This window comes from Fusarium phalaenopsidis (genome assembly GCF_050370095.1).
Source record: "Fusarium phalaenopsidis strain FUZ10S chromosome Unknown contig_32304, whole genome shotgun sequence".
In the NCBI taxonomy this organism is placed as follows: domain Eukaryota; kingdom Fungi; phylum Ascomycota; class Sordariomycetes; order Hypocreales; family Nectriaceae; genus Fusarium; species Fusarium phalaenopsidis.
Window position 1 is genome coordinate 4,526,091 of NW_028145404.1, and position 27,176 is coordinate 4,553,266.

Sequence of the window (27,176 nt, forward strand, 5' to 3'; positions counted from 1 at the left end):
TGATACTCCCGAACACCGAGCATCCCCAGGCATGGGTGTATCATTGGCAGAGGTCCTCGGCCAGTACGAGCTGAGCGTCAGGCAGAAGCTCTCCCTCGCCCACTCCGTGGCCCTCGCGTTCTGGCAGTACTACGAGTCACAGCTCATGCACCGCGCATGGACGAGCCACAACATTTGGTTCATGCCGGATCCCGACGACTCGGAGCGTCTGCCACTGAGGACGTACATTGCGTTTTATCCGGAAGCCACGGAGTGTACCTATGATGCCTCCGAGTTCAGCAAGATGGATTTTCTCATCCACAGATGCCCTCGAATTCAATGCCTTGCCCTCTTGCTCCTAGAAATTGGACTTGGGAGGCCATTCCAGGGCCGCCTTCTGGATACGCAAGTCCTGCAGTTGAATTATTACAATGCAGTAGCTTCAAAATACCTACAGGAACTCAAGTCGACCACTTGGGAGAACTTTATCCATAAAGATATCTTCACAGGTGCTATCGAGAAGTGCCTCAAGCTCGATGGGTTAACAGGCAAGGATGGGAAGACAGACACGAGTACCTGCCGTGACTCTCGAAGAAGGCTCATCCATGAGATGGTCGTGTCACCTCTAGAACGGTTGAACCAATCATTTCAAAGGAAGAATACTCAGATTGACTACCTGTCCCCCAGGCGACATGCCTTGATACCCGAGCCCGACGAAAGCCACTTGACGAGGACGGTCCAGCCCCCCCCTGGCCCCTTCTCAACGGATAGCCATGTCGATGATGACGAAAGCAATCAACTGTCAAGGGTACGCCCTACTGACCGATGTGGTTTTGAGACGGCCATAATATGTGCCCTAACATTAGAGGCCGACGCTGTCGAAGCTCTCTTCGACTATCACTGGGACGAGGACGTGACCCTCTATGGCAAAGCCCCCGGAGACCCAAACGCATACTCCACCGGTGTCATGGGACGGCACAATGTTGTGCTTGCCTACATGTCAGGAATGGGGAAGTCTGCTGCTGCCAGCGTCGCCGCCTCTTGCCGCATGAGTTTTCCAAACATCAAGCTTGCTATCCTCGTCGGCGTCTGTGGTGCGGTACCTTTCATTCCTGGCACCGATGACAGGGTGAATCTGGGTGATGTCATTGTGAGCGACGGTGTCGTCCAGTATGACTTTGGCCGTCAGCTCCCAGAGCGGTTTGAACGAAAAGACACCCTACTCGAATCGCTAGGAAGGCCTAACCCTGAGATCCGGTCAACCCTCAACAAGCTTAAAGGCATCCGAGGCATGAGGGGAATGAAAAGGAATATGGCCCGATACCTTCGCGACCTTGGCGAAGAGAGAGGCTTGGAGGCCCGACACCCCTTCCCAGGCGACAATCCGCGAGAGCCCCAGATACACTTTGGTCTCATTGCGTCAGGGGACAAGGTGATGAAGTCGGCCGAACAAAGAGATGACATCGCGGAAAGAGAAAATACCATCGCTTTTGAGATGGAGGGTGCGGCGGTGTGGGAGGTTTTCCCCTGTCTAGTGATCAAGGGGGCATGCGACTACGCAGACAGCCGCAAAACGAAAGGATATCAGCGGTACGCGGCAGCAACGGCGGCAGCATGCACAAAGGCATTTTTAGACAGTTGGGAGCCCTCAGACAGAAGTGGCTATGTACACTAACAGTTCATGCGTTATGGTTCTAGACCCTGTACAATTGCTTGAACTGCTAACACCCCGTTTGTGACGAGTATTGGAGACGGTAGATAACCATACTCTTGGGTTGCAAGATGGGCTTCTTTTCGGTATATCTAAGCGGCAATTGATTTTATAACATTTCATGTCATGTGATAATGTGAAACATGGAGGCTGTGCTGGCACAACTTAACCTGCACCCTACCTACTGAGAAATGAAGCTGTCAGGGTAGCTTAGAAAACCAGAAAAATGCGTACACCCTCCCGGAGCTCCGGCCGGTTCCCCACGCTCGTAAAAGAGGAGTGTCCAGAGGGCGAGAGTTGAGGTTTGGGAAGTAGGTAAGTTGAGATGCTCGTTTCGCCCCTGAGTCACAAAAATGCCGATTCCTCTCTTGACGCAAAGGAGCCATAAAGGCCCTCAGTTCTATCAAGAGCTACGATACTAGTCTCTCAACATGCGATAGCTAACCCAACCAAACACAGGTTGGTAGGGGTGGGTCTAGGCTTGGCAAGCGATAAAGGGGGTCAGGTGACCGAGAGTTCCAAAGTTGACATCGGCAGTTCGAGTGGATCAAGTATGCGGCCTGGTTCGCTCAGCATGTTATTGAAGTCGCCAGAGCTTGACAGCATGCGGTTGACTAATTTTGTAATCTCATTATCAACATCATTCCAATCATTCATCAGCACAATGTCAGTCTGCGCTGCGCCTCCAGCTAGGACTCCGAGCAGAGGATGGCGTCTGACCATTCGAATTGTGAAGCTCGGTTAGGTTGCCAAGCATACAAAAACCAATTGCAATTCACCAAACAAACCACGCAACAGATTTGGCTTAGAAGAAGCTCGGAACAACCTCCACCTACGTCAGGCTTGCTGGACGCCCAATTTGCCTCTAGTTTGCCTCGAGTTTTCCTTGCAGCCAGAACCTTTTCAACCTACAATCATGGTTTCAATTCGTGGCGGAGTAAACTTTGCTAGTTTTCACTCTTCACCGCTGTCTCTGCAGCAGCGGCATTTAATGTCATCGATATCCCCGATCCCAACAACTGATATGACTCTGAACCAACACAGCCCGGCAATATCACCCATTCCCTCAGTCCCCGTTCACTATACCTTTCAGCACTGGCTTTGAGCACTCAAAAGCCATGAAGCAATTTCTATACACCTTGCAGTTTCTTGCATTCGTATACCTGTTTGGCTCTGCCGCAAGCTACCGAGGAGCTGCAAGAGTCAGCCAGGTCAAAATTCCACCCAGGAACAAGCCCTCGACCACCCAGGAGCAACAATGGGCCAACCGGGCCTGGTGCGGTATCATCGAATTGGAGCCTTACCTGGCAGCTTCCGATGCCTTGCAGTGTTTTGGTAACTTCGCTCAAGTCTTGGTTAACGGAGGCATAGCTGTGTGCAAGCTGAACGGCCCGTATCGATTCACCACGCATATGGAGCCTGAGGACCCCAGTATTGAGCCAAACAAGTACCAGAGGGGGGAGGAGAAGATTGCCGAGCTTGTGTTCAAGTATAGGCTACTCCCCAAGGCCTTAAAGCCCATCATGGATGAAGATCCTCGGGCTTTAATGACTCTAATTGGCCTGAAACCCCTCCAAAAATGGACTGTTGCGAAAAGACTAGGCAGGATGCTAGAGGAGGAGAATGCAATGAACAGTCAGAACTTCCCATCCAACCCATCGAAAATCACCGTCCCAAGTGGTTCGCCTTCCAAGAAAGCAGCCAAGGACACCAAAAACATTCAGAAATGGTGGAAAAAGGCACAACCCAAGTCTACCAGGAAAGGGAGGACATCATCCTTCGAGCGGCGAGCAGATTTAGACGACGAAGAGGGTGTGGGTCTTGTTGTGGCGTACATTGTCAGGCAGGCCTTTGGGGACCTGTTGGACTTCTTGGATGATGATCCCTCCTATGGGCTTGACCCTGACAAGGATGACATCCCAAGAAACTTCCTCTGACACAACTGAGTGAAAGAAGTATCCCGCAATCTTCAAGGGCGACTTGCCTCTCAGCATCCAAGAAGCCAATTTTTATGCTGCCCGGAAAATCCTGCATCTGAGCAAGGATGGTGAGAATTGAGAGGTACGACAGAATGGACGGCAAGGGGCGGTGTTTATGTAAAAGGGGGGGCTGACGAGAGGGCTGATCAACAACATTGATACGCGGTGCTGGAACAGAGACGGCATTCAAGGCAGTGCATAGCATACGATGGATTCCAATGCCCAAAGGGCCTATAAACTGCCTGGTTTTTCTTGTCCTTCTCTGTTTTTTACTACGTGTGTGTCTGAGGCACTTGATCGCCAGACAGCTTGAAGACAATGATGAACGCAGACGCTCCCTTAAAAGAACCTAAGCCTTTGATTGGAGGTGACGCGTCAACATGTCGTGGATGGACCTAGGTGGTTAGTCACCAAAACCTTACGTGAAGGCTCTTGTCATATACAACCACCAACTTCACCTCATCAACCATCACTTCGAGTTTAAATACTCATTATTTGTTCTTTTACAAACTCTTCAGGCTTATGATCCATTTTGACTTGTTGTGGGGCATTCAATCATACCATTGGGTTTCAGGCCATGCTCGACGATGCATTTTTCTACAGTCTGCGCTGAAATGCAATAGGCGATAATATTCCGCTTAGCGATCTATCACATAGACTTAATTGGCTTCAAATCTAAAGTTTCAAAAGGCTAGCAATAGTCGTATTTAACAAAAGAAGAGGGCTCACTGAGCTAATTCAGACACCTTGCCTTGGGGCGTCATTGTCACCCGGTTTGGGCAGCCACAGAATGATGAAACAACCACGCCTGTGGTGCCCCCAACAGAGTCGTTAAAAACAAGATCTTTTAAAGAGTGGAATGGTCGCCCCCAAAGAGACCTTCTGTGTGTAGGAAGACCTTCTGTATGTGGGGAGACCTTCTGTCACTGCCGAGCCGAGCGGTTCTAGAAGCCGCTGACTTCCGCCACCAGACCAGCCCTAAAAGTCTCAGGAGACTTCTTCCAAGTTGAGGTCGAACGACTTTTGTACAAATGGTTCGATCCAATAGGATAGTTGGGCGCAGGGATCCAGGCTCTTAACAAATGGAGTAGGGTAAAGAGAGATTGAGCCCTGCCAGATTTGTTATAGGGTTACTGCATCGAAATTCCAGAACAACATGCCGAGTACCGAGTATTCTCTGCAGCTGACAGTGAGTTGTACTCTCAAGTCTTTCGGTTGTAGATCGTGTCACATGGTCTTTCTTTACGAGAATAAATACCGAGGTCCAAATACTTCAGCTCATGAAGGCCACGAACAATCCAAGGGCAGTGCACCAGTCGAGAAAGGAAAGAACCAAAATGTACAACTTTTGACAAACTCAAGTATTTTCGGCTCTTGAATGCTTTTACAAACAAGATTTGTCTTGGCTTTTGGCCAACGCTCGCTTGGTTGTAGCCGTGCTGACTGCCCCATACTCCAATCACGTTTATTTTGATGGAGTAATAGTTTAGGTTATGGCATTTGTCAAGTCAATGCTTTATCGCAGAAAGTTCAATGGAGGCGAAAGGGCCGAATTCTTTTACAGATGGAGCACAACAAATTGTTTAGCATTGTCGAAGTTTTCGCACATACCGAATTACAGAAGTGACTTGATGTTGGCTCATTGTATTCAAGTTTATGAATACCTTCCAAGACATCGAATGCCTGAGACTTTCAGGGTCCGGGCTTGATTCAAGATCCCTGGCCAAGCGCATGATTTAGTTCTTGAGCCGTCACCAACCGGGTCGCAACATGTATTGCCTAGCCTATCAAATAGCTTCGAATCGTTCAAAAAGGATAGATGACGTGGGCCGGTTGGTTCAAACCAATACAAGCCTTGATGAAACAGCAGACGTGGCTGAGCCAAGAGGTGACCGGCTTACCTATCTCGTCGCGTCTCCCATTACTCCATGACATTAGCAAGGTCGGTGTCGCGCAGGTACCAACCTGTAGCGAGGCTCGCCATCCCTGAGGCGCGACTCGACTCGCATCTCCACTTGGGACCGCCGGCGACGGGATAGTTGTCTAGTTGACACGACCTTGACCCCGACAAGTGGATACGCCGCCGGCCACCGCCGGCCAGTCGCTGTGACGATCAGCAATTCCAAGGCCGGGAGCGCTATGCCCTATCAGACATCGTCGTTACCAAGAGCCGTCGTTAGCGTCGGAAAGCGTCCTGATGTGCGGCTTTTTGAGGCTCTCCGAAAGGGGCGCCATGCAGTAGGCCTACCAGACACAGGGCACCACATAAATTTCAGCCTCCCCTATGTTTTTCGGCACATTCAACTCCTCATCTTTCACCTGGGGAAAACCTGCTAAATGGCGTGCATCGGAAAGTACGTAAATACCACGCAATCAGCAGCTGACGGGGCGGATATGGAGGACGATTCGAATCGCGCCCGCCCCCGGAGTCCCCGGAGTGTCATCGCAACGGGCGAGCCCAGGGCACTCCACAAACTTCGTCAATCGTTTGCTAATAGCTTCTCGGACGCCCGTCGGTGATTCGAGGCTTACGGGCCGACGACTCCAGCACGGATGGGCCTTGCGGAGGTTTCAATGCCCATCACCAGATTTTTACGTACAACAACACGGGGCTCCTTATGGGGTGCCTCCCCTTCTCACCAACGTGGGGATCGTCTCCATTTCGACCGATGAGAGCTTGGGCCAGAATGATTCTGTTAAAAAGGGTCGCGTCTAGTCGTTTCCCCGGTGTCTTCTTTTGAAAATCGTGGAGTTCAAGCAGCTCGCTTCGTTTCTCTCCAGACTTTCCCCAGAATCACACCTCCCACTGCATCCATTCCTTCAACATGGACACCGCAAACAATATGATGATATCTCAGCAGCCGCCGGCGCCCTCAGCCACGGAAAAGAACCATGGGCTTGACGATAATAAGATTGCCCAGATCAACGACTCCTACGACCAAGCCCCCGGCACCATCACCGACTTTGAGAAGCAAAAGATCGCCGAGGGAGAGGCGCACTTCCACCGTCTAGGATGGAAGCGTCTGACCGTCATCCTCATGGTCGAGGCCATCGGCCTTGGTCTTTTCAGTCTCCCCGGTGCTTTTGCGACTCTCGGTGTTGTAGCAGGAACCTTCTGCTGCGTTACGCTGGGTCTCATTGCCATCTACACTGGTTACATCATTGGCAAGGTCAAGGTGGTTTTTCCTCAGATTGGCCACTATGGCGACATTGGTGGCCTCTTGATGGGCCGCTTCGGAGAGGAGCTGTTTGGCGGCATGTACGTGCTGCAGCTGATTCTCATGACTTCTTCCTACGTCCTCACGGGCACAATCGCTCTCAACGTTCTGAGCGACAAGGGAACATGTGGCGTTGTCTTTGGAATCGTCACTGCGATTCTCCTGTTTGTCCTGGCCATCCCACCCTCATTTACTGAAGCCGCTATTCTCGGCTACATCGACATTGTCTCTGTTATGTCCGCCATCCTCATCGCCGTCATTGCCTCAGGCGTCCAATCCTCCAACGCTCCTGGTGGCCTGGCCGCCGTCAACTGGTCAGCGTGGCCAGCCGAGGGCTGCACCTTCAAGGACGCCATGGTAGCCATCTGCAACATGATTTTCGCCTACAGTTTCTCCATGTTTATGACGCCATTCCAGTCTGAGATGCACACCCCGTCAGACTACATGAAGTCAGTCTGGGTTCTGGGAATCGTTGAGATGGTCATCTACACCGTTACAGGCGTTCTCATCTACACCTTTATCGGAGCTGATGTCCAGAGCCCGGCTCTTCTCTCGCTCGATGGCGTCATGCCCAAGGTGGCCTTTGGCGTTGCGCTCCCCGTCATCTTTGTGTCCGGCGCCATCGGCAACACGGTTACTGCTCGTTATGTTCATATCCGTCTCTACAAGAACTCGATCATCCGATTCATCAACACCCCCAAGGGCTGGATCACCTGGATTGCCGTTCTGGCTGCCATCACGGCTCTTTCCTGGGTTCTCGGCGAGGCCATCCCCTTCTTCTCGGATCTCCTCTCGCTCATTTCCGCCCTGTTCGTGTCTGGCTTTATTCTGTACTTCCCGCCTATCATGTGGTACAAGCTTCTCCTCAAGGGCAAGTGGTACGACCGAGAGAATATCCTCCATGCCATCTGCTGCATACTGGCCTTCCTCTTTGGTCTTCTCGTCCTCGTCGGAGGAACGTACGCCACCATCAAGGATATCGTAAGTGTCTCAAAACCGGATTTTACCTTGTTTAATTTCAAAACTGACCCTTGGGATAGCAACACCATTACAAGATCGGTGCTTTCCGGACCCCGTTCTCTTGCACCGAGTGAGCCGAGGGACGCGTTTGAGTCCCCTCCTCTGCTGGTTCCGGAGTTGTTTGATAGATTTGTAAGATGTGGCAGTGTATATATGAATAGATCGTCAGTGTACAAGATTTGAAGCGTTATTCTCAGCCCAAGCGCATCCTTTCCTTTTATTGTTGAGTGCATGGGACAGATGTGGGCACTGACAGGGAGACGAGGACCCCTGCTGCAACAACACCCGCTGATAGCCGGCGGTGCCAAGAAATGAGACTATAGCCATGGATGTCAGTAGCGAAACAAGTTAGATTTGAATGACTGATCGAAACCCCCATGTCTGGGGAGTGGGTAACGTCCCGGCGGCCATGTGGTGAGCCGCCGGCAAAGCAAGGTGAAAGATGACAGCTGGATCGCCACAGGTGGACACTTATCCTCCTTCTCCTCGATCCGAGAGAGGTCCACCTGAAACTGGGGGAGATTCTTGAATGAGCGGAGAGAATGGGGTTGCTGTGCTTTCCCCGTGGATTTCCGTTCCCCATGTCTGCTCTTTTGCGGAGATTCGACTTTCATTCAAGATGGGATGAAAATGAAGTTCATGTCTCACGAGAGCCTGCAACAGTTCATGCACGATCCTGCGTAGTGACATGCAGATACTGAGATCTTGGAAACATGTCACGCTCCACCAAGACCGAGATGAGGTGTAGATGGACGGCAAAAAAAGAAAAGAATATGCAGATTCGTTCTTACCGCCGATTCATCTCGGATACTACATGTCACATCACCCGAGATAGAGGGTCAAACATGACGACTGATCGTTCTGTAATAACGACAGCCTAACGGCCAGGGTGAACTCCTGTGTTGATATTATCTACTGATGCATATTTTCCATACTATTTGCAGAACTCGGCAGCAACATTTGTCAAGCCCTCAGAAATCTTCTTTATCGAATCCACATCCGCCCATTCCTCCTTCGCATGAAGACCCTCGCCCTTCGGACCCCAAAGCAAGGGTACAATCCCTTCTTGAGACAGGAGGGCACAGTCGGTCCAGAATGTACCGCCAGCCAAAGTAGCGTCCTTTCCTATAGCCTTGCCTGCGACATCGGCCACGAGCTTGGTGAAAGGGTGGTCCAGCGGAGTCAAATGAGCGGGACGACTGAACGTGACCTTCAGGTCGGCCTTGAAGCTGGGGACCTCGCTGGCTACCTTGGCCATGACCTTTCGGATCTCTCGCTCTACCGTCTCCGGCGTTTCTCCATCGACAGTCCGACGCTCCATGATGATGGTACATCGTGCAGGGTAAGAAGACGACTCCTCGCCTCCGCTGATGATGGAAGCATGAACCGTGCCAGTTCCCAAAGTTGGATCAGCAGGGCCCTCTTGCAGCCATTTTGCGTATCTTCCAAACTCAGCTAAGAAATACCCAGCGTTCACAATAGCGTCGATACCGAGATCAGCCCTCGAGCCGTGTGCCGCAAGACCGTGGACTGTAAGCTCCAGCACGACAAACCCCTTGTGGGCATGGAGAATAGCAAGGTCTGTTGGCTCTGACACAATGGCAGCATCAGCCCGCCAGCCTGCACGAAGAACATCTTCAGTTCCGATACTGGCATCTTCTTCGTCGGCAACACCGGTGAAGATGACATCGCCTCGAAGACCGAGCTTCTTGGCGTTGGCGAGAGCCACCATTGCGGCTGCGACGCCGGACTTCATGTCAGCCGCTCCACGGCCATAAAGCTTTTCATCTACAATCTTGCCGCTGAGAGGATCATCCTCGTACCCCATCAGAGTAACGGTATCGATGTGTCCGTTCAACATCAAACTCCTGCCGCCGCCAGAACCACGCGCGACTCCAACAACCGACGGACGACCCTTGGTATACTCAATCCAGTGGGATTCCAGATCTCGGTGCTCCAACCAAGCTGTGACATAGCGAGCGATGGCTACTTCTCCAGGACCAGGTACGGAGCCAAGCGTTGGGCTTGCCGAGTTGATCTGGACAAGGGTCTGAGTGAGGGTAACGGGATCATCACCAGAAACGTCGCGGGGAATGTCGTAGTCCCTGTTGCGCTCTGTACAAAAGATAACGACGATGGACTTTTCGTCAAGACCAAGAGTTTCCTTGTCAGAGGGCGTGAGTCGGCGGAGTGCAGCGAGCGAAGCAGCACCACATGGTCCAGCCTCAACACCCTGCGATTGGAGATAGAGAGCGGCTTGATGCGACTCAAAGTCCGAAACCGTAACACTTGCATCTACTCCATCTTTCAACAGATCCCAAGCAATGGTCGATGGGACTCCGCAGTTGAGGCCAGCCATGATGGTGCCAGATGTTGGGATCGTTGTGAACTCTCCCCTCTCAAGGCTCTTCCACAGACAAGCCGCTGTGTCTGGCTCGATAGTAACGACAGAGGTCGAAGTCCCTTGTCTCTTGAAGTGGGAGGTGACGGCTTGAGCGAAGGAGCCAACACCGACAGGGGCAAAGACAAAGTCAGCAGTGGAGGAGCTGAGCTGAGAGTCCACCTCGCGCATCATGGTGAGATAACCATCGACGATCCACTATATCTGCGTCAGATCCTTATTGCCTTGATTGAAGGAGAAGAACTGACCTGAGGGATATCCTGGTAGTCACCAAAGGCATGGTCTTGGACCAAGATACCTTTCTCGTGCTTAGAGGCCGCCTCAACTTCCAAGATGGCATCTTCATAGCTTCCCTTGCTGATGACAACAGTAGCACCCTCCGACTGAATGAGCTTGACGGTGGATGGATGCACAGTCAAGGGAACATGGATCTCGGCACCAATGCCAAAGATGGCACCCATCCTCGCCACTGCACGACCATGGTTACCCTCAGTAGCAGCGTACAGCACCAGTTGATGCGACGCAGCAGCCTTCTTCACAGTCTCAATGTCAGAGTCAAGAGGCAGCCCCAGCTTCTGCGTGATTGAACGGAAAGAACCCCAAGAGGCGCCAAGGATCTTGAAGGCGGGCAGGCCGAAGCGGTTCGTCTCATCCTTGACGTGAACAGCAGCGACGCCAATCTCCTTGGCGACGCTCTCCAGACTGACCAGCGGTGTTGGCTGGTAGTTGGGGAGACTCTTGTGGAAGCGATCAATGACGTCCGGTGAGGAGGGGGCGGGGGAGGTCCATGATTTAGCCTTGGGGTTGAAGTGAACAGGGCGACGAGCTGTGGCCATTATGACGGGGAAATGGAGTTTCTGAGGAGGATAAGGGGGCGAAGAAGGAACGAAGGGAACGAAGGGATTTACAGTGATTGGGTTGACCGAGAACAAACGGGTCTTTCTGATGATGGATGTGAGGCCGCAATGAAGATTGGCTCAGCTCTTGATCTAAAGATCCAAGTTGAGATGTTTTCTTCACTATCCAAGGAGATTTGAGAGATATTTATACTTGAAATATCTTCAGAGGGGGCATCAATTGATGGATGTCGACATTGGGCGATGCGCCTTCTGCGTACATTGGTAGTCTACCTTTGTCAAGTTGAAGGCGACGACCAAGATCCACAGCAAATGATGCCCCGCAGATGAGGAACCGGCCTCGGCATCATCACGACTCGCATATTCCGATATTCGCCAAGAGCATCTCTGAACAAGACCGCCAGTTATTGCGACTTGGCACAACTTGAGTGGTTAATTTCGACACATTTTCAGGGGCTCAACTGTCTCCGAGGTGTGCATACGACACGAACGTTCATCCTCTCAGTGGCATTGTCCATCCTAGACATCGAGCATGTCATTCTTGTTGACCCCGCCAGATATGAAAACAGCGTAACTTGGCCATCTGCCGCCCGTAGTCATTTTCAAGAACCTCGGAGTATTTCCCCTTGAGGCACTATTAGTATCCCGCCCAATGCAACCGTTTAGATGCTCGATGTCAAAGTTGGCTCCCTCCCGTGCTGCCAAGAAAAGCCTGGTGCAAGGGAACATGCTCTGGAACAAGTTCTATTGCTTTCCTTATCCTCATGCTAATGCAATGCGCCCCAATAGTGCCGGGAGCTGAACTGAAGACCCTCACGAGGCCGCAGCCACTGGGGAAATCTGGCCACTAAGACTGCTTTGGGCGATAGCCATACCAATCATACACACTGTAATACGCCAACTTCTCAGCCCGAGGGGCCTGGATCACAGCGTGCAGCGGGTCGCAAATGGCGACGGGCCAAGGCAGATTCCCCCGAAAATAAGCTTAATACAAGAGGCCTGTCCATCCTTTGCAGCTTAACTCGATCGCTTTCTTTTCACTACCTACTTCTCCTCAAAGAGTCCCTTTCAGAAAACAACTGCAGAGCATATTCGCTCCCGGTCGCCATTCCTCCTGCCAGCATCAATCTAACGCCGCGCAGTGTCGTCCTCATCCTCTCAACATGGCTGCTCCAAAGATGGGCCCCTTCGAACGGGGCCAAAGATACACCGGCTTGGCAAAACAAGCTCAGCTGTTCTATGAACAACACAGGAAGGATTCCCAGTCATGCGAAGAGAGTGCAAAGACGCTTTTTGAAGCGGTTACAGCCATCGCCGCTGCTCAAGGCACAACCTTGGACCAAGTTTTCGGTTTGCCTGATGCCTTCACCAACATGGTGTTTGATGGAGGCTTCGAGTATCATGGCCCCGAAAGTGTCGGCGAGTTTCTCTCCCATGCACAATGGTTTTTCCTGTGCTCGCTCGTGGGACTTGGCAACGCGTCTGCTGGAGCGTCGTCACTCTTTTACTACGCCAGTGCCACGCTGTGTCTGGAACCCCGTAGCTATCCTATCCATGCTCGGATGCGCCTCGGTTCTTGCTTCCGCCTTGCGAGAAAACCTGAATCTCCATTTCTGTACAAACGCCTTCTTCCATGGGCTCGACTAGGCCACTTTTTCCAGGGCAAAGGAAACTGTACTGTTATCATGATTGGAATGGAGCTGTTCGATGGCGACCTCACCTACGAGGACTCTACGAAACCCATCCACGATGTGGCACCCTTGCGATTGAACGCATGCGCGCATTCAACCATCATGAAGGCCATTTCGGACAGCATCTCCAAGCTTGCAGCCAAGGCTTCAAAGCAAGCAGAGGACCCCGACACCGCCTCGTCGTTTGACATTCGCAAGGAGTTCGACGCCGTTGCCCAGTCGTTGATCGCAGCATACAACAAAGTTCCCGATGAAGCTCTGGAAAGGGTGGGAGATTATGACAGGATCTATCAAAAAAAGTATCTAGGCCAAGATCCTGACCTCAGCGACTTTGTTTTCGAGTTGAAGAAAACGGCACCTACAAACGTCATTCGGCTCGACATATCCCACGGTTTCGCTGTGAACTCTCTTTGGGCGGAGACGGGGGCTTACGACGGTGCGTCATACGGCAAGTTCAATTATGACGGTACCGAGGACAAGATCTTCCTAGAGGACGATGAGCTGATAACAGGGGCGACATGGAAGAAGGGGTGGTTGACTGAGGATACAAGGAAGAAACTCATCTTCGACTTGACCATCATCACCACAAAGAGGACCCTTGGACCCTTTGGTACCGGCGGCGACGAGATCAGGGGGGATGCCGTGGAAGAAGAATCTTTCCAGGTTCCTGACAAGATGAAGGTCTGTGGCATGGTCGACTTGGCAAGCGAATTCATCGAGCACCGTGGCGACGTAGTCATGGAGAATGGGCCATACATTGCCGAGTTGCGCTTCCTTGTCGCTCCAGCCAACTGACGTTTCGGACTGGACTCTAGGAGGAAGCACTCGGTGCATCATTAAGACTGATATCGGTGGAACATATTTCTTATGTTGGGTGTTTCTTGGTCAAAAAAAGCTATCGCGAAGTGCTGTATTACCTTTGCAACGCTAGTTTAAGTGAATAAAGCGATATATGTGTAATAATCACGTATGCTCTCACTATCAATCCAGTCAAAGACCTCAACACACTCGCCCATTCTGCCATTGAAGAGTTTTGATCTCACGATCTGCAACCAGACCTTACCGGCCAGCCCATGCCCCCGGATACCGTACCTGCAGTTACCACTAGCCCCTCGATTATAGAAGGAAATTTCACCCTGGGGGTCCCCTCAGCCTGCACCTGATGAAAAGGAGCTTTCCCGTAGTGGAGTGATGGTGGTTTTTGAGGACGAGTTATTCATCGGAAGCTCAAGTCTACCCACTCGCTATCTATAGTGCTCAAGAGTTCCCCATCCATAATCCCGTGAACGTAGGCCTCCCCCACGATATGGTAATGCTCGGAGGAGTCCGAACTGTCTTTCTGAATAATGAATGGCACACGCCCACCAGAAATAAGGACTATAATATCACCAGGCTGAGCAGATGGAGGTGCCAGGCCAATATACCCAGCCTTTGTGACAAAGAGCCTTCTAGACCATGACACATGGTGCATAGTGCTCTCGAACCGCCCAGTATCTTTTCCCGGGGTTCCGTTGGGAGCAAGAACATTCCGTAGCGCGCCAATTATCGAGTCGATGCCAGGGGTGGAGCTTGAAGTCTCGCCTTCTTCCCTTGGAGTTGCATGGGAGCTCGCAAGGTACTGAGAGAGTTCCTCCCTGGCTTGTGATGCAAATGCAGCAAAATGTTGAATCCACTCTTGGAGCACTGGGTACTCGTGCATCCCTAGACCAATGTTTCCTATCAGTGTGCGCCAGAATGCGTCAATCATGGTGCCAGATTCGCCATTAACGGATGGATATCGTGCCCCAAAGTCCAGCATGCTTCCCCAATTCTCCAATCTAATCTGACTTGCTTGGTCTGCCAAGGGGGCAATTCTTTCTATCGTGTCGAACCTGTAGGCCGACAGCACCAGTGTGTTTGGGTCGGCGGATGAATATCGAGCTTCGACCTGCCGTCCTGTAGCAGCAGTGTACAGGGTCAAGTTTCCGCTCCTAGGTGGCATGCAGAGAATAGAAACAACCTGATGTACACTATAGTCGGGTACCCAACTTGGAAGTTGATGAAAGTGCCGGAATTTCACATCCTCGATACCAGAAAGGATGTCAAGGGAGCCTTGGCTGATGAGGTGAAGGGTGACATCCCGGAAGACCTCGACTACCGACTTTCGATAGTCTGGTCGGAGCAGAGGTGGCAGAGGCTCAGACCTCCGTCCCTCGGCCAAGTTCATCAGGGCAAATATCTTGTCGACTGGCATCGTAGCCTTAAAACGCCGGGTCGATGCCAGCAAGAGATCCAGACTCTGACGTTCTCCCTCCTGATGCCGCACGCGGCAGTTCATCATGCCCGTCAGAAATCCCGCGGCGCCAGACACTTTGTACTCATCGTGAAGATGCTTGATCCAGGAACTTTCGACGAGGAATGTGGCAGCTCTTCCGAGAACATCAAAGGGTAGCATCAACAACCCACAGAATATCGAGGCGTTCCGAGAAACGGCGATTTCCTGAATGATCCAAGCGCGTTCGAATGCGGACCGGGAAATGAAATGCATGAGAGCACCCCACTTTGGGGAGGGATAGACTGGCAATCCAACGACGTGCATGTAGATGGGGTTAAGCAGAGCATCAATGCCAGGACGTTGATGGCCCGAGGCCGAGTGGGACATCTCTAGGCGATTTAGTGACACTAGCATGTCCATGACGTCCTCCGTATGCTCGTCCGGCTCGCCGATCCAGAAGAGGTCCATAGAGGCGCGCTCGTATATTGCACACATTTGCCCGATCTGCTGGACACGCTCATCCTGGTCGTCTTGGTTGATGCATATCTGATCAATCCAAATGATGCGCTCGCCGGCTGTCTGGCGGTAATTCTGGAGAAAGTTCCAGAGATTCAGGCTGATATTCAGGTACTTTTCATTGATCAATACGGGCCGGAATATGTTGGGCAGACTCTCTTCGTGCCATGTGTAAGACAACGCGATATATCTCGGAGTGTCTTGGGCAGCAAGGTCTGCATCAAACATCCTGCATCGCAGAATGTCTTGACCGCCGTCTGAAAGAACCTGAAGCAGACGAAAACTGGTAGAATTTGGAAGACGACCATACTCCAATTTCTGCGTGTCTCGTGGTACTTCAAGAGCTTGAGGGTCTATGCTGGGGAATATCTCCGAGGCGCTCACGGCCTCACGGCTAGGTGCTCGCTGGCCTGAGATGGTGATGACGGTCTTTAGTTGAGAACTCATATCGGTCAGAAGCGTTGCGAAACTATACCACTTGGCCGTGGAGATACCAGTTGCCGATCAAGTTGAAGAGCCAAGACATAGAAGCCTCCAAAACGGAAGGGGTTGAAGATAAGCGCTGGAGTCTGGCTTACAAGGCAGATTGGGATGCAGGGCAGAATTGCCGGAAGAAAAAAAGTCCGACAGACTCTTGCATGGGAATCAGCCTCATTCTGTGAGGGGTTGAAGCTGTTGGGCAGACCATTGTGAGGTCCCAATGACCCAGGCCAACACGTCTACTTGCCAGTTGACATCTCGAAGAAATGCAAGCGAGTGAGAAGGCGAGCCACTTATCAGCTTGGACTCCACTTGGGAACTCAAAGGGACCTTCCTTTATAAGATGGTCCATTGAGTAGCCTTGACCAGGTCGTGAGGGAGATGCATGAGTCGAGCATCACTGACAGTCTGTAGTCCACAAACGTGCGCCTTCTCCAAACACACGATGTTCGAGCGTGAGTCGCCCAATTAGATCATCATGTTATTGAGCTGGTTTGTTGGATCATCAATAGGTCCTCACCGAGGTCCAATTACCTGGTGAAATGCAAGTCTTGAGAACAGTAATCTGGGCTGAAGCCAATAGCGCTGTCTAGAAGCCGTTGACACCGCCAACGCTACAGCGGGGCTCACACATGGTGCCGGGGCGCTGGAGGGTGATTGCTAACCAGAGTGACGGCAATATTCACTATTTGCTAGAAGAAATAAGTGTGACAATAAGTAGGCTTTCAGCTTCTTTTTTGAGAGTAAATTCTCCCCTTTTTCCAGCTATGCCGACCGGCGAACGCGAGGAATGATCTCAGTGGGCACAGTGGTTTTTTCTTCAAGCCACAGCGCGCCCTCCAAGTACCTCCTGCTAACGCCATAGAGTGCGTGAAAATTGCACCTTCAGACTCGAACAACCAAAAGATTGATCAAATGAAAATTAACAGTTTACAAAATGATTACCTCAGATGCAGACAATAGACGTCAAGGCTGCAACAGCCGGTGCCCATTGGTTGGTTCTGTGAGACTCCCCCTTCCGTCTAGACCGTCTTGACTCAATCAAAGTGACTAAGCCCAAAACTCCAACCATCCTCGCCGCGTGACGTTATCGCCAAACTCCGCTCTCACATCGTCGACTCGTTCCTCAACACTCACCACAGACTCATCCTGTGACTGAGCGACTCAATGCGAGGATGGAGCTTTCACTAGACGATATCCTATACTCAGGCGGCGACAACACCGAGCTGGCCATCCCGTACGACGACGTCGATGATCTCGCCCCTCAATCACGCAGCTCCTCAAACTCACTCGCAGGCGCCAACAGCCATGTCGACGCGCTCTCGCACACATCAAATCCAAGCAGCGGGCTCGATCTACCGAGTCCGGGCTTTCCAAATGCCCAGATCGACTGGCATGCCGACTTTCAGCAGGCCAGGGCCGTGACCGATCCTCCCGCGGATGACTTCTCATTTCTGAATCAGCCCGCCCTTGACTGGGGTAATCCGCCGCCTCTACCGACCGGCAATGACCCGATAAAGACACCAATGACTACTATTGATGAATTCTTCATCAAGAATGGCGCTTCTCGGCCTCCTGCACCTTGCACAAACTGTCGCCGACGACGTCTCCAGTGCCTCATCCTCCACACCACCGTTGACAATCCCAACCCTACCAAGTCGTGCTCCAGCTGTGTGGCTCTGTTCCGTGAGTGCAGCTTATCTGGCCGTCAAAAGCGAGAGCCTTCCGCCTTTGAGACGTCTGAACCAGTCATTGGTCATCTTCATGGAGTGAGCGAGGACAACGTTCTGGGTGTGCCGACAACAATCCAGGAGGGCCAAAGTGGCCAGTCACACCCTCAAGAGCTTTCACTTGCTGCATTGTCTGGTAAACGGGCGAATACACGATCAGTACGAAAGACACGAGTGCTCAGAAACTGGTTCATCTCTCACATTGACCATCCCTATCCATCCGAGGAAGAAAAGGTCAGCCTTGCACAGCAATCTGGGCTCAGTCGGAGCCAAGTAGTCAACTGGTTCGCCAACACGAGACGTCGACACCGATTATCATCAGCCTACTCTACATCTCCAGGCCGCGGTCGCCAAGGATTTGCACCGGGATCACCCATGCCTCACTACCTCCGCAAGAACATGTCTCCTATGGATCGCTGGCGCAACTCGCCTCCTGAAGAGGAAGGGGCCTCTGCATCCGCCATTCAGAACGCTCTCTCTGCTCAATCCAGTGCCCACAGCTCATTCGAGGGCTACGACCTGGGGATATTCGATGTTCCCGGTTCGTCTGTGAGCAACGACTCGCTCTGGCAGTCTGCATTTCAAGATGCTTCGTCAAACTCGGCATCTTCATGTTACTCGTTCCGCTCAAGGGAAAACACGTTTCTGTCTCACTCTGCCAACAGCTCAGCGGGTGACGGCCTTTCCATGTCACGACCTACATCATCGAGGTCAAAAAGCAAGAGGTTTGTGGGTTTCCAGTGCACGTTTTGTCGACAAAGCTTCAAGAAAAAGTACGATTGGGTCCGGCATGAGAGATCCATTCACCTCCCCGGTCTCGACGCGTGGATCTGTTCGCTTCCCGTCTCTTCCGACCAGTCGTTCCTCGTCTGGCGCGTCAACGAGAGCAGCCCCCAATGCCTCTTCTGTGGCGACGACTCACCAAGCGACGAACACATTCAAGCCCACGAATTCGACACCTGCGCCGAGAGACCAATCTCGGAGCGCAAGTTTACGCGCAAAGACCACCTCTGGCAGCATCTGCACAAGTTCCACGGCTGCCGCAAATGGGACGGGTGGAAGCCGGATCTGAGCCTGCTCCAGCACCGCCAAGATGTGATCAGGAGCAAGTGCGGCTTCTGCCAGGTGATGATGGACAGTTGGGAGGAACGGGCGGATCACCTGGCAGCGCACTTCCGGTCAGGGTTGACGATGGAGCACTGGGTCGGCGGGTCAGGGATACATGATCCCGGGGATATGGATATCGAAGAGCGGCTTGTGACGTGACCGAGGAGGTTCCCAAGTGGGTATGCGGTCGGCATGTAGACCGGCTATGGGCCATGACTCTGGGGTTAGACGTGGACTAGGGTCGGGAATAGTGATCAAGTAATGTCCAGACCCTGCAGCCTAGACACGTGCGGATCCTGTCAGCTGCCGGACCTCCACTTGTCTAGCTCAACGGCCCCTTGGCATTGATGGCGCGAGAAGCCTCAAGACGTAGTCTCGGAGTGCAATGGCAAAAGCCAGACAAAGCCTCCAGCTTCCCCCAAGAAAACCGCAGCTGAAAAAAAACTTCAAAACAAGAGTCATCATCCTTGCCCCTGTGGGGAGTCATGAAGTTGCATTGCAATACGGACATGTGAATCCGGAGTTCGGTTCGGCCTCCAACAAAACCCCCCACACCCCCGGTCAACTGACATGTCAACCTCAGCCATCCATGCAAAGGCTCGAGGCCCAGAACCAGAAGATTCCTGTTTATTCCCCCCCGTCTCCCCGGGAGGATTGCCTCTTTGGCTGGATCGGGAAACGTCGCACTGCTTGCGGGGTTTTTTTATTAATGGCGTTTGGGTTTTTTCTTTCGTCTTGAGTTCTCCTTCTTTCTCTCTCTCCTCGGTATTCTTTCCTTTCCTTCATTCTTACTCACATCTCTCTACTGTTTCTCCTTGCGTGTCTAGGCTGTCAACACCCTTCACTTCAACAACAACAACCACAACAAAACAACAAAGACCAATCCTCCCACAGTCAACATGATCATCACCCGAGCTCTCTCCGTCACCAACTTTGTTGTCGCCAGCTCGGCGCTCAGCTTCCAGGTGGGTGTGCTGTACCCGTGGCACAAGCAACTGGACGACGACTTCGAGGCCCTCAAGAGGGAGCACATGCGCGTCCTCACGGCCGTCGAGTCCAAGGTCGAGCAGGGCCAGGACTCTCCTGCCTTTGTCGACGAGAGCCGCCGCAGCATCCGTGGCATGCTGGGCAACCTGGCTGCCTGGAAGGCCTGAGCGAAAAAATGAGAGGCCGCCGACTTCGGGGGTTGGGCGTCAGCACCCCTTAAAACAACACATCAACAACACCAATCCTCCTCCTCCTCCCTCCCAAACTACACCTTGGCGATCGATGACAATACAATAGCGATGGAAACATCAATCAATCACCTAACATCGCTCTGGCATCTTTTGCCACTCTCACGACACTCAATCAACATTCTTGCGCATCCGGAGTTTCTCGGCGTTTTGCTTCGGCCCGGGTGGGGCCGGTCCACGGTCTCGACCCGGGTGATCACGTGCACCCCCCGAGCGCCACCACGGTTTCTCCCGACCGCCGGACCATCATCACCGGGGGGCCTCGGCACGGGGTCAAATCAGGGGGGTACACATACATTTACTTTTTTGGCTCATGATACACACACAACACAACATACAGAAAGGAATAGTTGCATCTTGACATTTTTGTTCCTGTTTAGACAGCCTAGACATCAAGTCATATAACAGTTAGAATGAGATTTGCCTAAGACCATTACTCTCTCTCTCCGCGTGACGTCGCCGATGTCTGGAGTGCATGATCTATTTGCCGCCCCCGTGTTCGCTTGGGTTTGATTCAAGGACAAATGGATCCGTTGGGCCGTGTTGCAGCGCCAAATACTACGTAATCGCGACCGGGAACAGCATCCTTGCAGTTGGGAATAGGGTAGCCCTGCAGACCATCGGCCAGTAACGCAACGAAAAAGCAACTTTGTTTGCAACCCCAAGAAAGGCAGATACATGTGCGATAACCTTAAAACTACATGATGTGTGTATGTTGATAGCTCTTTTTCACGTTTGCCGGTTGTGATGGTGGGCTTAAGCATGGCATGCGCTGTCGATCCCTGTTCGCGACGTTTAAGGGCAAACGCAAGCGTGTCTCGGTCACCAACAACACGGTAAACATCAGTAAAGACGCTCAGATCCGCAACAATGTTAGCATAAGATATGGCAGTTCCACAATAAGAGTCCGCATGTTTATCTGGATGATTGTAGTATTAGAGCCATTATTTGACCGAGTTCGCGCGTAGTCGTTACACGCCTTGGGAACACTCTGCTAGTCAGGAAACATCTAGAGTTACAGTGGACCCAGCCCAGCCTTAACACTGGTTTATTCTGGGAGACGATGTTTTATTGCCTTCTCAACCTCTTGTCCTAGACCGGCCGAGTCGAGAGGGAAATCACAAGATGGGACTCATGAGCACCTGTGGCTTTGAATCGACTTCATAATGATTTAATACCTTTGGTATTGCAACTTCGTCAACATTGAGCCACGCAAAGCATTAGGAATAATACAGAGAACACAGTTGAATAGATATTCATTGGCCAATGGTCGGGTAGGCCAGACTACAATCACGTAGTTTCGAAGGAAATACTAGTTTCAACTGGTCATCTCATTTGCTGCTATGCCAGGCTCATTTGATGGTCACGAAACTATGTTCAAATACCAGTTCATCTTTCCCTTTGCGCGTGGTTACTTTCACAGGATGCTCATCTCAGACCAAATACACGCACTACCAGCCAACTGGATAGTGTTGAGCACACCTTGGCGAGGTTCGAGCTTATCGTATTGCACATGTCCCATGCAGTCAAGTCGCAATTGTGATGCACTGATTCTTCATTAGAAATTAAATCCGCTATCATCTTTGATAACCCCCCACCCCACCTTGGCTGCCTGTCATGAGAAGGCCTTGTTCAGCACCAGGCTTACTGAGCACCGCACACGCGCGTGAGGCTGGTGTCATCCAAGACAATAAGGACGAGGCTGAAATCGCCATCGCAGCTGACATTGAAGATGACCTCGACGTCAGTGACATCCTCAGTCTCGCTGGGCGTGCTCCAGAAGGCCTCTCCCTGCTGCCAGCCGATTTGGCCCAAGGTGCCGACCTCTGTGCCCTGGGCGAGCTCTTGACCGTTGATGCTTGGGGTGACATAGCAGGTAAAGAAGGGTGCGTTGACGGCGCTGTAGTTGATCAAGTAGTACTGGAGCCGGTAGTTGTGAGGGCTAACCCTGGGGATGGTCTGGCTGAACTGCCTTGTGCTGTCGGCTTGCGTCAAAGAGGCGACGCTGATTGGGTTGTTAGTCTCTCTGTGTGTGTCAACGGATGCTAGAGTTAGATGACATACACGCCGTAGGGCTGGGAACGGGACAGCTCGCTGCTGAATTGAGTTCCTTGACCAAAGTCCCAAGGGGTACCGTTGTCGTCGTCGTCGAAGCTGGGGTTGGTAAGGATCTGGGTTTCGACACAGACCTCAGCGGAAGAGGTTGTGGCGGTAGTGCTGGCGATGGTTGAAGACTCTTGAGTGGAGGTAGAGGCCTCTGTGATGGTCGTGGAGGTTTCGATGCTGACAGTGGAGGAGGACTCGGTAGCCGTGGATGACTCGACACTGATGGTGCTGGATGTCTCGGTAGCTGTGGAGGATGCCACGCTGACGGTTGAAGATGCCTCTGTGGTGGTGGCAGCCACGGTCGTCGACCCTGAGGGTCGGCAGACGGCAGCGTTGGCGCCGAGGGCACCAAAGGCCGCGAGGAGGGCGACAAAGTGACGAGCCATTGCGAATGGAATTAATTAACGAGTGACAGATAGCAAAAGCTACGGAAGATCAAGCGAGAGACAACGAGCGACTGCTCGAGAAATACGAGAAGGGGCGATCTCTGGTCCTTATGAATACCCACTTACAAGATAAAAATCTCAGTGTTGGTTGTTTGCAATCTCTCGACGCAAGACTAATCACTTCCGGGCAAGCCGCTGCCGCTGAAGACCCGTATTTGCTTGTTAGCGCGTAGCTGAAGCCAATATTTCACCAAACTATCGACTCTAGATCAAATAACCTCCAGTCACACAGCGAATCAGTGATCTTGCCGAGAAGTGACGGGTGCCTCGCTTGTTGATCTCGTCACAACGGGTGCCTCCGATGCAGGGTCGAGGGGAGCCGTTGAGAAACGTTTGTGGCTGTTGGCTAAGAGGGTTGCGCGTCCTGAGAGAGTAATGAGCCAACACATGGTAGAAAAGACATGAATGATCGATAATTGCTGACTGCAAAGCATGGGTATTCGTGTATCTGTGTGCATCGCTAATATAAACCTTCCCGTCCGGTGTTCGGTGTTGGGATCGTGTTCTTCCTTCATCCACCCAGCACTTCAACAAACAACCACAATCATGCATATCTTCCTTTATTCATCCACCTTGAAATGAACCGGATTGTTGATGCTATTCGTCAATGCGACCTGGAAATATCCTGCCGTCGACTCCTGCGATGCCGCGACGCGAATGGGCGTTGAGTCGAACCGCTGGGAGATCCTGACCAGCATGGGTATCTCGCCGCTGGTGATGTCCCCAAGGTGAGAGCTGATGCGCAGGAGGATGACGAGAATGCCGAACAGGGCGCCTGTCGCGGCGAGCTTGACGAGCAGGTCGAAGAAGGCGATGACCTTGAGGAAGCTTGATGACTTCTCGGGAGGGGCCATGACGGGCGCGGGAGGCTGCGTAAGCGTTGGGTTGGCGTCTGGGGTCGGGGACTTTTCAGCCATCAATCTAATGAGGCGCGATGGCGTTTCGACAAGTGGCGTTTCGAGTCAAGTATGGTGGAGAGTGGGATGAAAAGTGAGTTAGTGATGGTGTAGCCCAGGCTGATGATTCCACCAAATAAGCTCCAAAAGGGAGGGCGAGATCAGATCGAAGGGGAGGCCAAGAGGCTGGGAAAAGTGGACTTAAATAGGGTGCATCTCACAGCAACCACATCCTCGCAGGGCTGAAAGATATCCAGGATCCAGCGTTTCAATTAGGCTCATAACCTCATTCAAGGGGCACGCCGTGATTCTTGGCATGTTGCAGCGCAGATAGTGGCTGACACAGGGCGCAGATAGTGCGCTAACACATTTGTGACGGTTTGGTTGAGGGTCGTGTGGAGACGCCAGATCCCCCGTTAAGCAAACATCTCATCGGCGCCACATTGCACCGTCTACTGGGATCTTCTCCAGCTGAACAACATCCCTGTCGAATTGGAGCAATCCTCACGCATCACAACCTCACGAAATCGAGTTAGGCACCCGACCAGCAGCGGCTGATTTGCCAAGATCAGTTAGACGTTTATTAATAGAGCCTCCTATCGACAAGTCAGATTCGACAATCGTCCTTGATGCATCTTGTGAAACCGCCAAATGACCTCCCGCAGATTCCCGTGCCACATAGCGACATCACCCCAGATTCCAGAACACTTTTCGACCCAGCACCCCCTCGATGGATTAGACCTCTCATATACGATTCATTGACTTGCTAGACAAGAAAACCTCAATTGTAATGCCGGCACCTGCAGTTGTCACAACGTAGGATGAAGCTGGCGTCGACATCCTCGATCCAGCAGCCGAAATCATGTCCACAGTTGCGGCAATAGTCGCGGTTTTTCACAATGTCCAGGAGGTCATCAATCTTCTTTTGCAATGCAGTCACTTCGTCTCTCGCTGTGTTTTTCTGAGCAGTGACACTGTTGTATTGGGTGGTCAGGGTCGTCATTCGCTGCTGCAGTGCGGCGCGTTCAGACCACAAGTTCGCGTAATTCTGCTTTTCAGTGTCGAGCGCCTTTTGAAGGCTGTCGCGCGAGGATAGCAGTGTCGCTGCTCTAGTTCTCTCTGACTCGTAATCCTGCCTGGTGCGGTCACGCCCAGACACGGCTGCGAGCTTCTGCTTTCTCTCCTCATCAAGAGCACGTTGAGCACCGTCGCGTTCCACCGCCAAGTCCAAGTTCTTCTTGGTGGCAAGGTCACACTCTGTGGATGCGGCCGAAAAACTATCTTTCAGGCCTGAGAGGTTTTGCTGGAGTCTGTCGATGTTCTCTTGATCCCGCACCCTTTGATCCTGGATCTTCGCAAGCTGATTCTCATTCGCCTGCAGCTTGGCAACAGTCTTCTGGAGCAGCTTCAAGCCGAAGTTGGGCAGGGTCGTGAGCTTTTCGAAACCGGTAGTGTTCAACAGGATCTGGACGTGCTCCGCGGCGAAGGAAAAAACCAACTCGTGGAGCTGGGCGTCCTCACTCGATTTGTGGGCGGAAATGGCTAGGTATGGAAAGATTTTGACGGGGAACTCGTCGCTTGAGATGATGTCCTGGATGTACCTGTTTGCGCGATCGCAAAGCTTAGGCAGTTTGTAGTAATGGCCAATTGCGTTGACCTCGACATGGCAAAGGAGGCTATCGCGCACCACAGCCGGGGGAGGAGTAGATGGAGGAGAGGGGCCCGGAGGCAGAGTTTCGAGCGTGCTCTTTCCAGGTCCGCTGACTGTAAATGATGAGAATCGGAATTCGCCAGACGCAAGACACATGGGAGAGAGGCCATTACCTTGCATGTTGGGGGGAGGCGCCCACTCAGACGTGTTGGCCATGCAGAGGACATCTCCGTTGATGATGTAGTCCTCGTGATAGAGGAAATCAACCATGCATTCGACTGTGGCAAGGTCGAAGCCTGTGATGTGCAGCGAGCTGCTCCGTGACTCCTGAAGACATGGTGAGCAAACTGTGCTAGTGCTTCGAAGTAAACACCGTCAGCAATGACATACCTTTGAGGCCTTCTCCAAACCTGCGGCGATGACGGGAGACTGAGCACAGACGACGACTTTGTGAAGCTTAAACTCCTTCCCCTGGCAGACGATGGTGCAGTCGCTGAACTTGCCCGTCTGGAGGAGCTCAGAGAGCATGCCGTTATTGACGGCCGGAGGTGGCATGTCGACTAGAGGTGAAGTGCAAAGTGCAACAGTAAAGATCGAGGGTCGCACTCGAGCTGAGAATCGTATCACGATGCGGCCGCGCTGAGAGGGAGGCGAAACTGGGGAGAGTTGAATGAGAGACGGAGGCAATCAATGAAGAGAGATGAGAGAGAAGGAAGAGAAGAAAAACGCGCCCTACGATGATGAGACGCGATAATTTCGCGTGCCTGTTCGTGTATCCTAAGGCTTAGGATGAGGGGTGCTGGGCAACTGGTCTCTGGCTGCGGCAGGAACGCGCTGCTGCTTCCGTGCTCCCGAAAGTCACTCACGGAGAATTTCTATCACTGTACGCTCAATGATGATCACTGGCGCGATTTAGACGGAGGAAAATTGGATGGGTCTAAAATGGTTGAGGAGATCTGGAAATAGGATGAAATAAGGAGGATATCTTGCCACCGGTGTTGACTTGCCCTGCAGAGCTTCCCAACTCACTCAAAACGGTATCGATAAGCTCTCCCTACCATTCCGCCTCAGTTGAACTATGATTCAGTACAAGGCACTGGCAATATTCGACTGTGAGGATCTTTATCAATAAATCTTTCCGCAACAACCATCAAAATAGCCAAAGCAACGAATAACATCTAGCTGACAATAAATTCGAGCACCCCTAAGCTCACAAGCCTCTACGACGGAGCTTAATAGAAACCATGTTCAAACTACTGTCAAATTAACAACTGTCATTCTCTTATATCCAAGTCTGGCTGCTTGGTGTGGAACTGGGGATAATGCTCGGCGATCTTTGGCACTAACAACGACCACCTGGAAGGAAAGCAAGATAACTCCAGTATCATTTCACCATGGGACCAGAGGAAGAAACGCGAAGTATGCACATGAACATAGATCAAAAACAGACGTATCCATGCTCAATACTCACAGAGTCTGATAGCTGGGACGAGGCACAGGGATATTCGTCCACGCACCTGACCCGGGAGGAGAGACAAAGAGGTAAAAAGTCTGAACGGAGTCGACCTTATTTCCTTTGAGTTTTCTTCTAGTTTTTAAAGAACAGTGTCAGGAACGAAATCCCATTCTCATAGTCTTCGATGAAAATGGGTTCATGGACAGCGTCGCTTGAATACCTTTGTATCCTCCCTCCCTCACATCATACGTTCCCATTCTCTTGGGTTTGTCTAGAAGCGGTCAGGATCACCACAAAACCACCCAAGACCTGTTCTTATTGGACAATTGTTGGTCGGCGAGAGCAGTTGGGCGCCACAGCCTGCATCCCACCCCCCTGTCACCTCAAAAAGATCGCAGAGATGTTATCGCAACAGCGTATTTAGGTGAAATCAGTTTACGTCG

The 27,176-nt window shown here is 52.0% G+C and overlaps 10 protein-coding genes across 10 annotated transcripts; 6 read left to right on the forward strand and 4 right to left on the reverse strand.

Annotated features, from left to right (window-relative positions):
* Nucleotides 1-31: 31 nt before the first annotated feature.
* On the forward strand, nt 32-1,654 carry LRP88_10647 (5'-methylthioadenosine/S-adenosylhomocysteine nucleosidase family protein; the record flags this gene model as incomplete). The annotated part of the gene is made up of 1 exon (XM_083247099.1): nt 32-1,654. The coding sequence occupies one exon, from the start codon at nt 32-34 to the stop codon at nt 1,652-1,654; it is 1,623 nt and encodes a 540-aa protein (XP_083098212.1).
* A 1,154-nt stretch (nt 1,655-2,808) lies between these two features.
* On the forward strand, nt 2,809-3,627 carry LRP88_10648 (uncharacterized protein; the record flags this gene model as incomplete). Its single annotated transcript, XM_083247100.1, has 1 exon — nt 2,809-3,627. One exon carries the CDS (start codon nt 2,809-2,811, stop codon nt 3,625-3,627), a length of 819 nt encoding a protein of 272 aa, XP_083098213.1.
* A 2,867-nt stretch (nt 3,628-6,494) lies between these two features.
* LRP88_10649 (transmembrane amino acid transporter protein-domain-containing protein) lies at nt 6,495-7,981 on the forward strand (the record flags this gene model as incomplete). The annotated part of the gene is made up of 2 exons (XM_083247101.1): nt 6,495-7,868; nt 7,928-7,981. The coding sequence occupies 2 exons, from the start codon at nt 6,495-6,497 to the stop codon at nt 7,979-7,981; spliced, it is 1,428 nt and encodes a 475-aa protein (XP_083098214.1).
* An 860-nt stretch (nt 7,982-8,841) lies between these two features.
* LRP88_10650 (tryptophan synthase beta subunit-like PLP-dependent enzyme) lies at nt 8,842-11,144 on the reverse strand (the record flags this gene model as incomplete). Its single annotated transcript, XM_083247102.1, has 2 exons — nt 8,842-10,506; nt 10,557-11,144. 2 exons carry the CDS (start codon nt 11,142-11,144, stop codon nt 8,842-8,844), a joined length of 2,253 nt encoding a protein of 750 aa, XP_083098215.1.
* A 1,184-nt stretch (nt 11,145-12,328) lies between these two features.
* On the forward strand, nt 12,329-13,651 carry LRP88_10651 (uncharacterized protein; the record flags this gene model as incomplete). The annotated part of the gene is made up of 1 exon (XM_083247103.1): nt 12,329-13,651. One exon carries the CDS (start codon nt 12,329-12,331, stop codon nt 13,649-13,651), a length of 1,323 nt encoding a protein of 440 aa, XP_083098216.1.
* Nucleotides 13,652-14,072: 421 nt separating this feature from the next.
* LRP88_10652 (heterokaryon incompatibility protein-domain-containing protein) lies at nt 14,073-16,073 on the reverse strand (the record flags this gene model as incomplete). Its single annotated transcript, XM_083247104.1, has 1 exon — nt 14,073-16,073. The coding sequence occupies one exon, from the start codon at nt 16,071-16,073 to the stop codon at nt 14,073-14,075; it is 2,001 nt and encodes a 666-aa protein (XP_083098217.1).
* A 1,208-nt stretch (nt 16,074-17,281) lies between these two features.
* LRP88_10653 (uncharacterized protein) lies at nt 17,282-19,102 on the forward strand (the record flags this gene model as incomplete). Its single annotated transcript, XM_083247105.1, has 1 exon — nt 17,282-19,102. One exon carries the CDS (start codon nt 17,282-17,284, stop codon nt 19,100-19,102), a length of 1,821 nt encoding a protein of 606 aa, XP_083098218.1.
* Nucleotides 19,103-19,842: 740 nt separating this feature from the next.
* LRP88_10654 (uncharacterized protein) lies at nt 19,843-20,097 on the forward strand (the record flags this gene model as incomplete). The annotated part of the gene is made up of 1 exon (XM_083247106.1): nt 19,843-20,097. One exon carries the CDS (start codon nt 19,843-19,845, stop codon nt 20,095-20,097), a length of 255 nt encoding a protein of 84 aa, XP_083098219.1.
* Nucleotides 20,098-21,822: 1,725 nt separating this feature from the next.
* Nucleotides 21,823-22,670, reverse strand: LRP88_10655 (uncharacterized protein; the record flags this gene model as incomplete). The annotated part of the gene is made up of 2 exons (XM_083247107.1): nt 21,823-22,183; nt 22,243-22,670. 2 exons carry the CDS (start codon nt 22,668-22,670, stop codon nt 21,823-21,825), a joined length of 789 nt encoding a protein of 262 aa, XP_083098220.1.
* A 620-nt stretch (nt 22,671-23,290) lies between these two features.
* Nucleotides 23,291-25,832, reverse strand: LRP88_10656 (uncharacterized protein; the record flags this gene model as incomplete). The annotated part of the gene is made up of 3 exons (XM_083247108.1): nt 23,291-23,651; nt 24,427-25,604; nt 25,668-25,832. The coding sequence occupies 3 exons, from the start codon at nt 25,830-25,832 to the stop codon at nt 23,291-23,293; spliced, it is 1,704 nt and encodes a 567-aa protein (XP_083098221.1).
* Nucleotides 25,833-27,176: the final 1,344 nt, after the last annotated feature.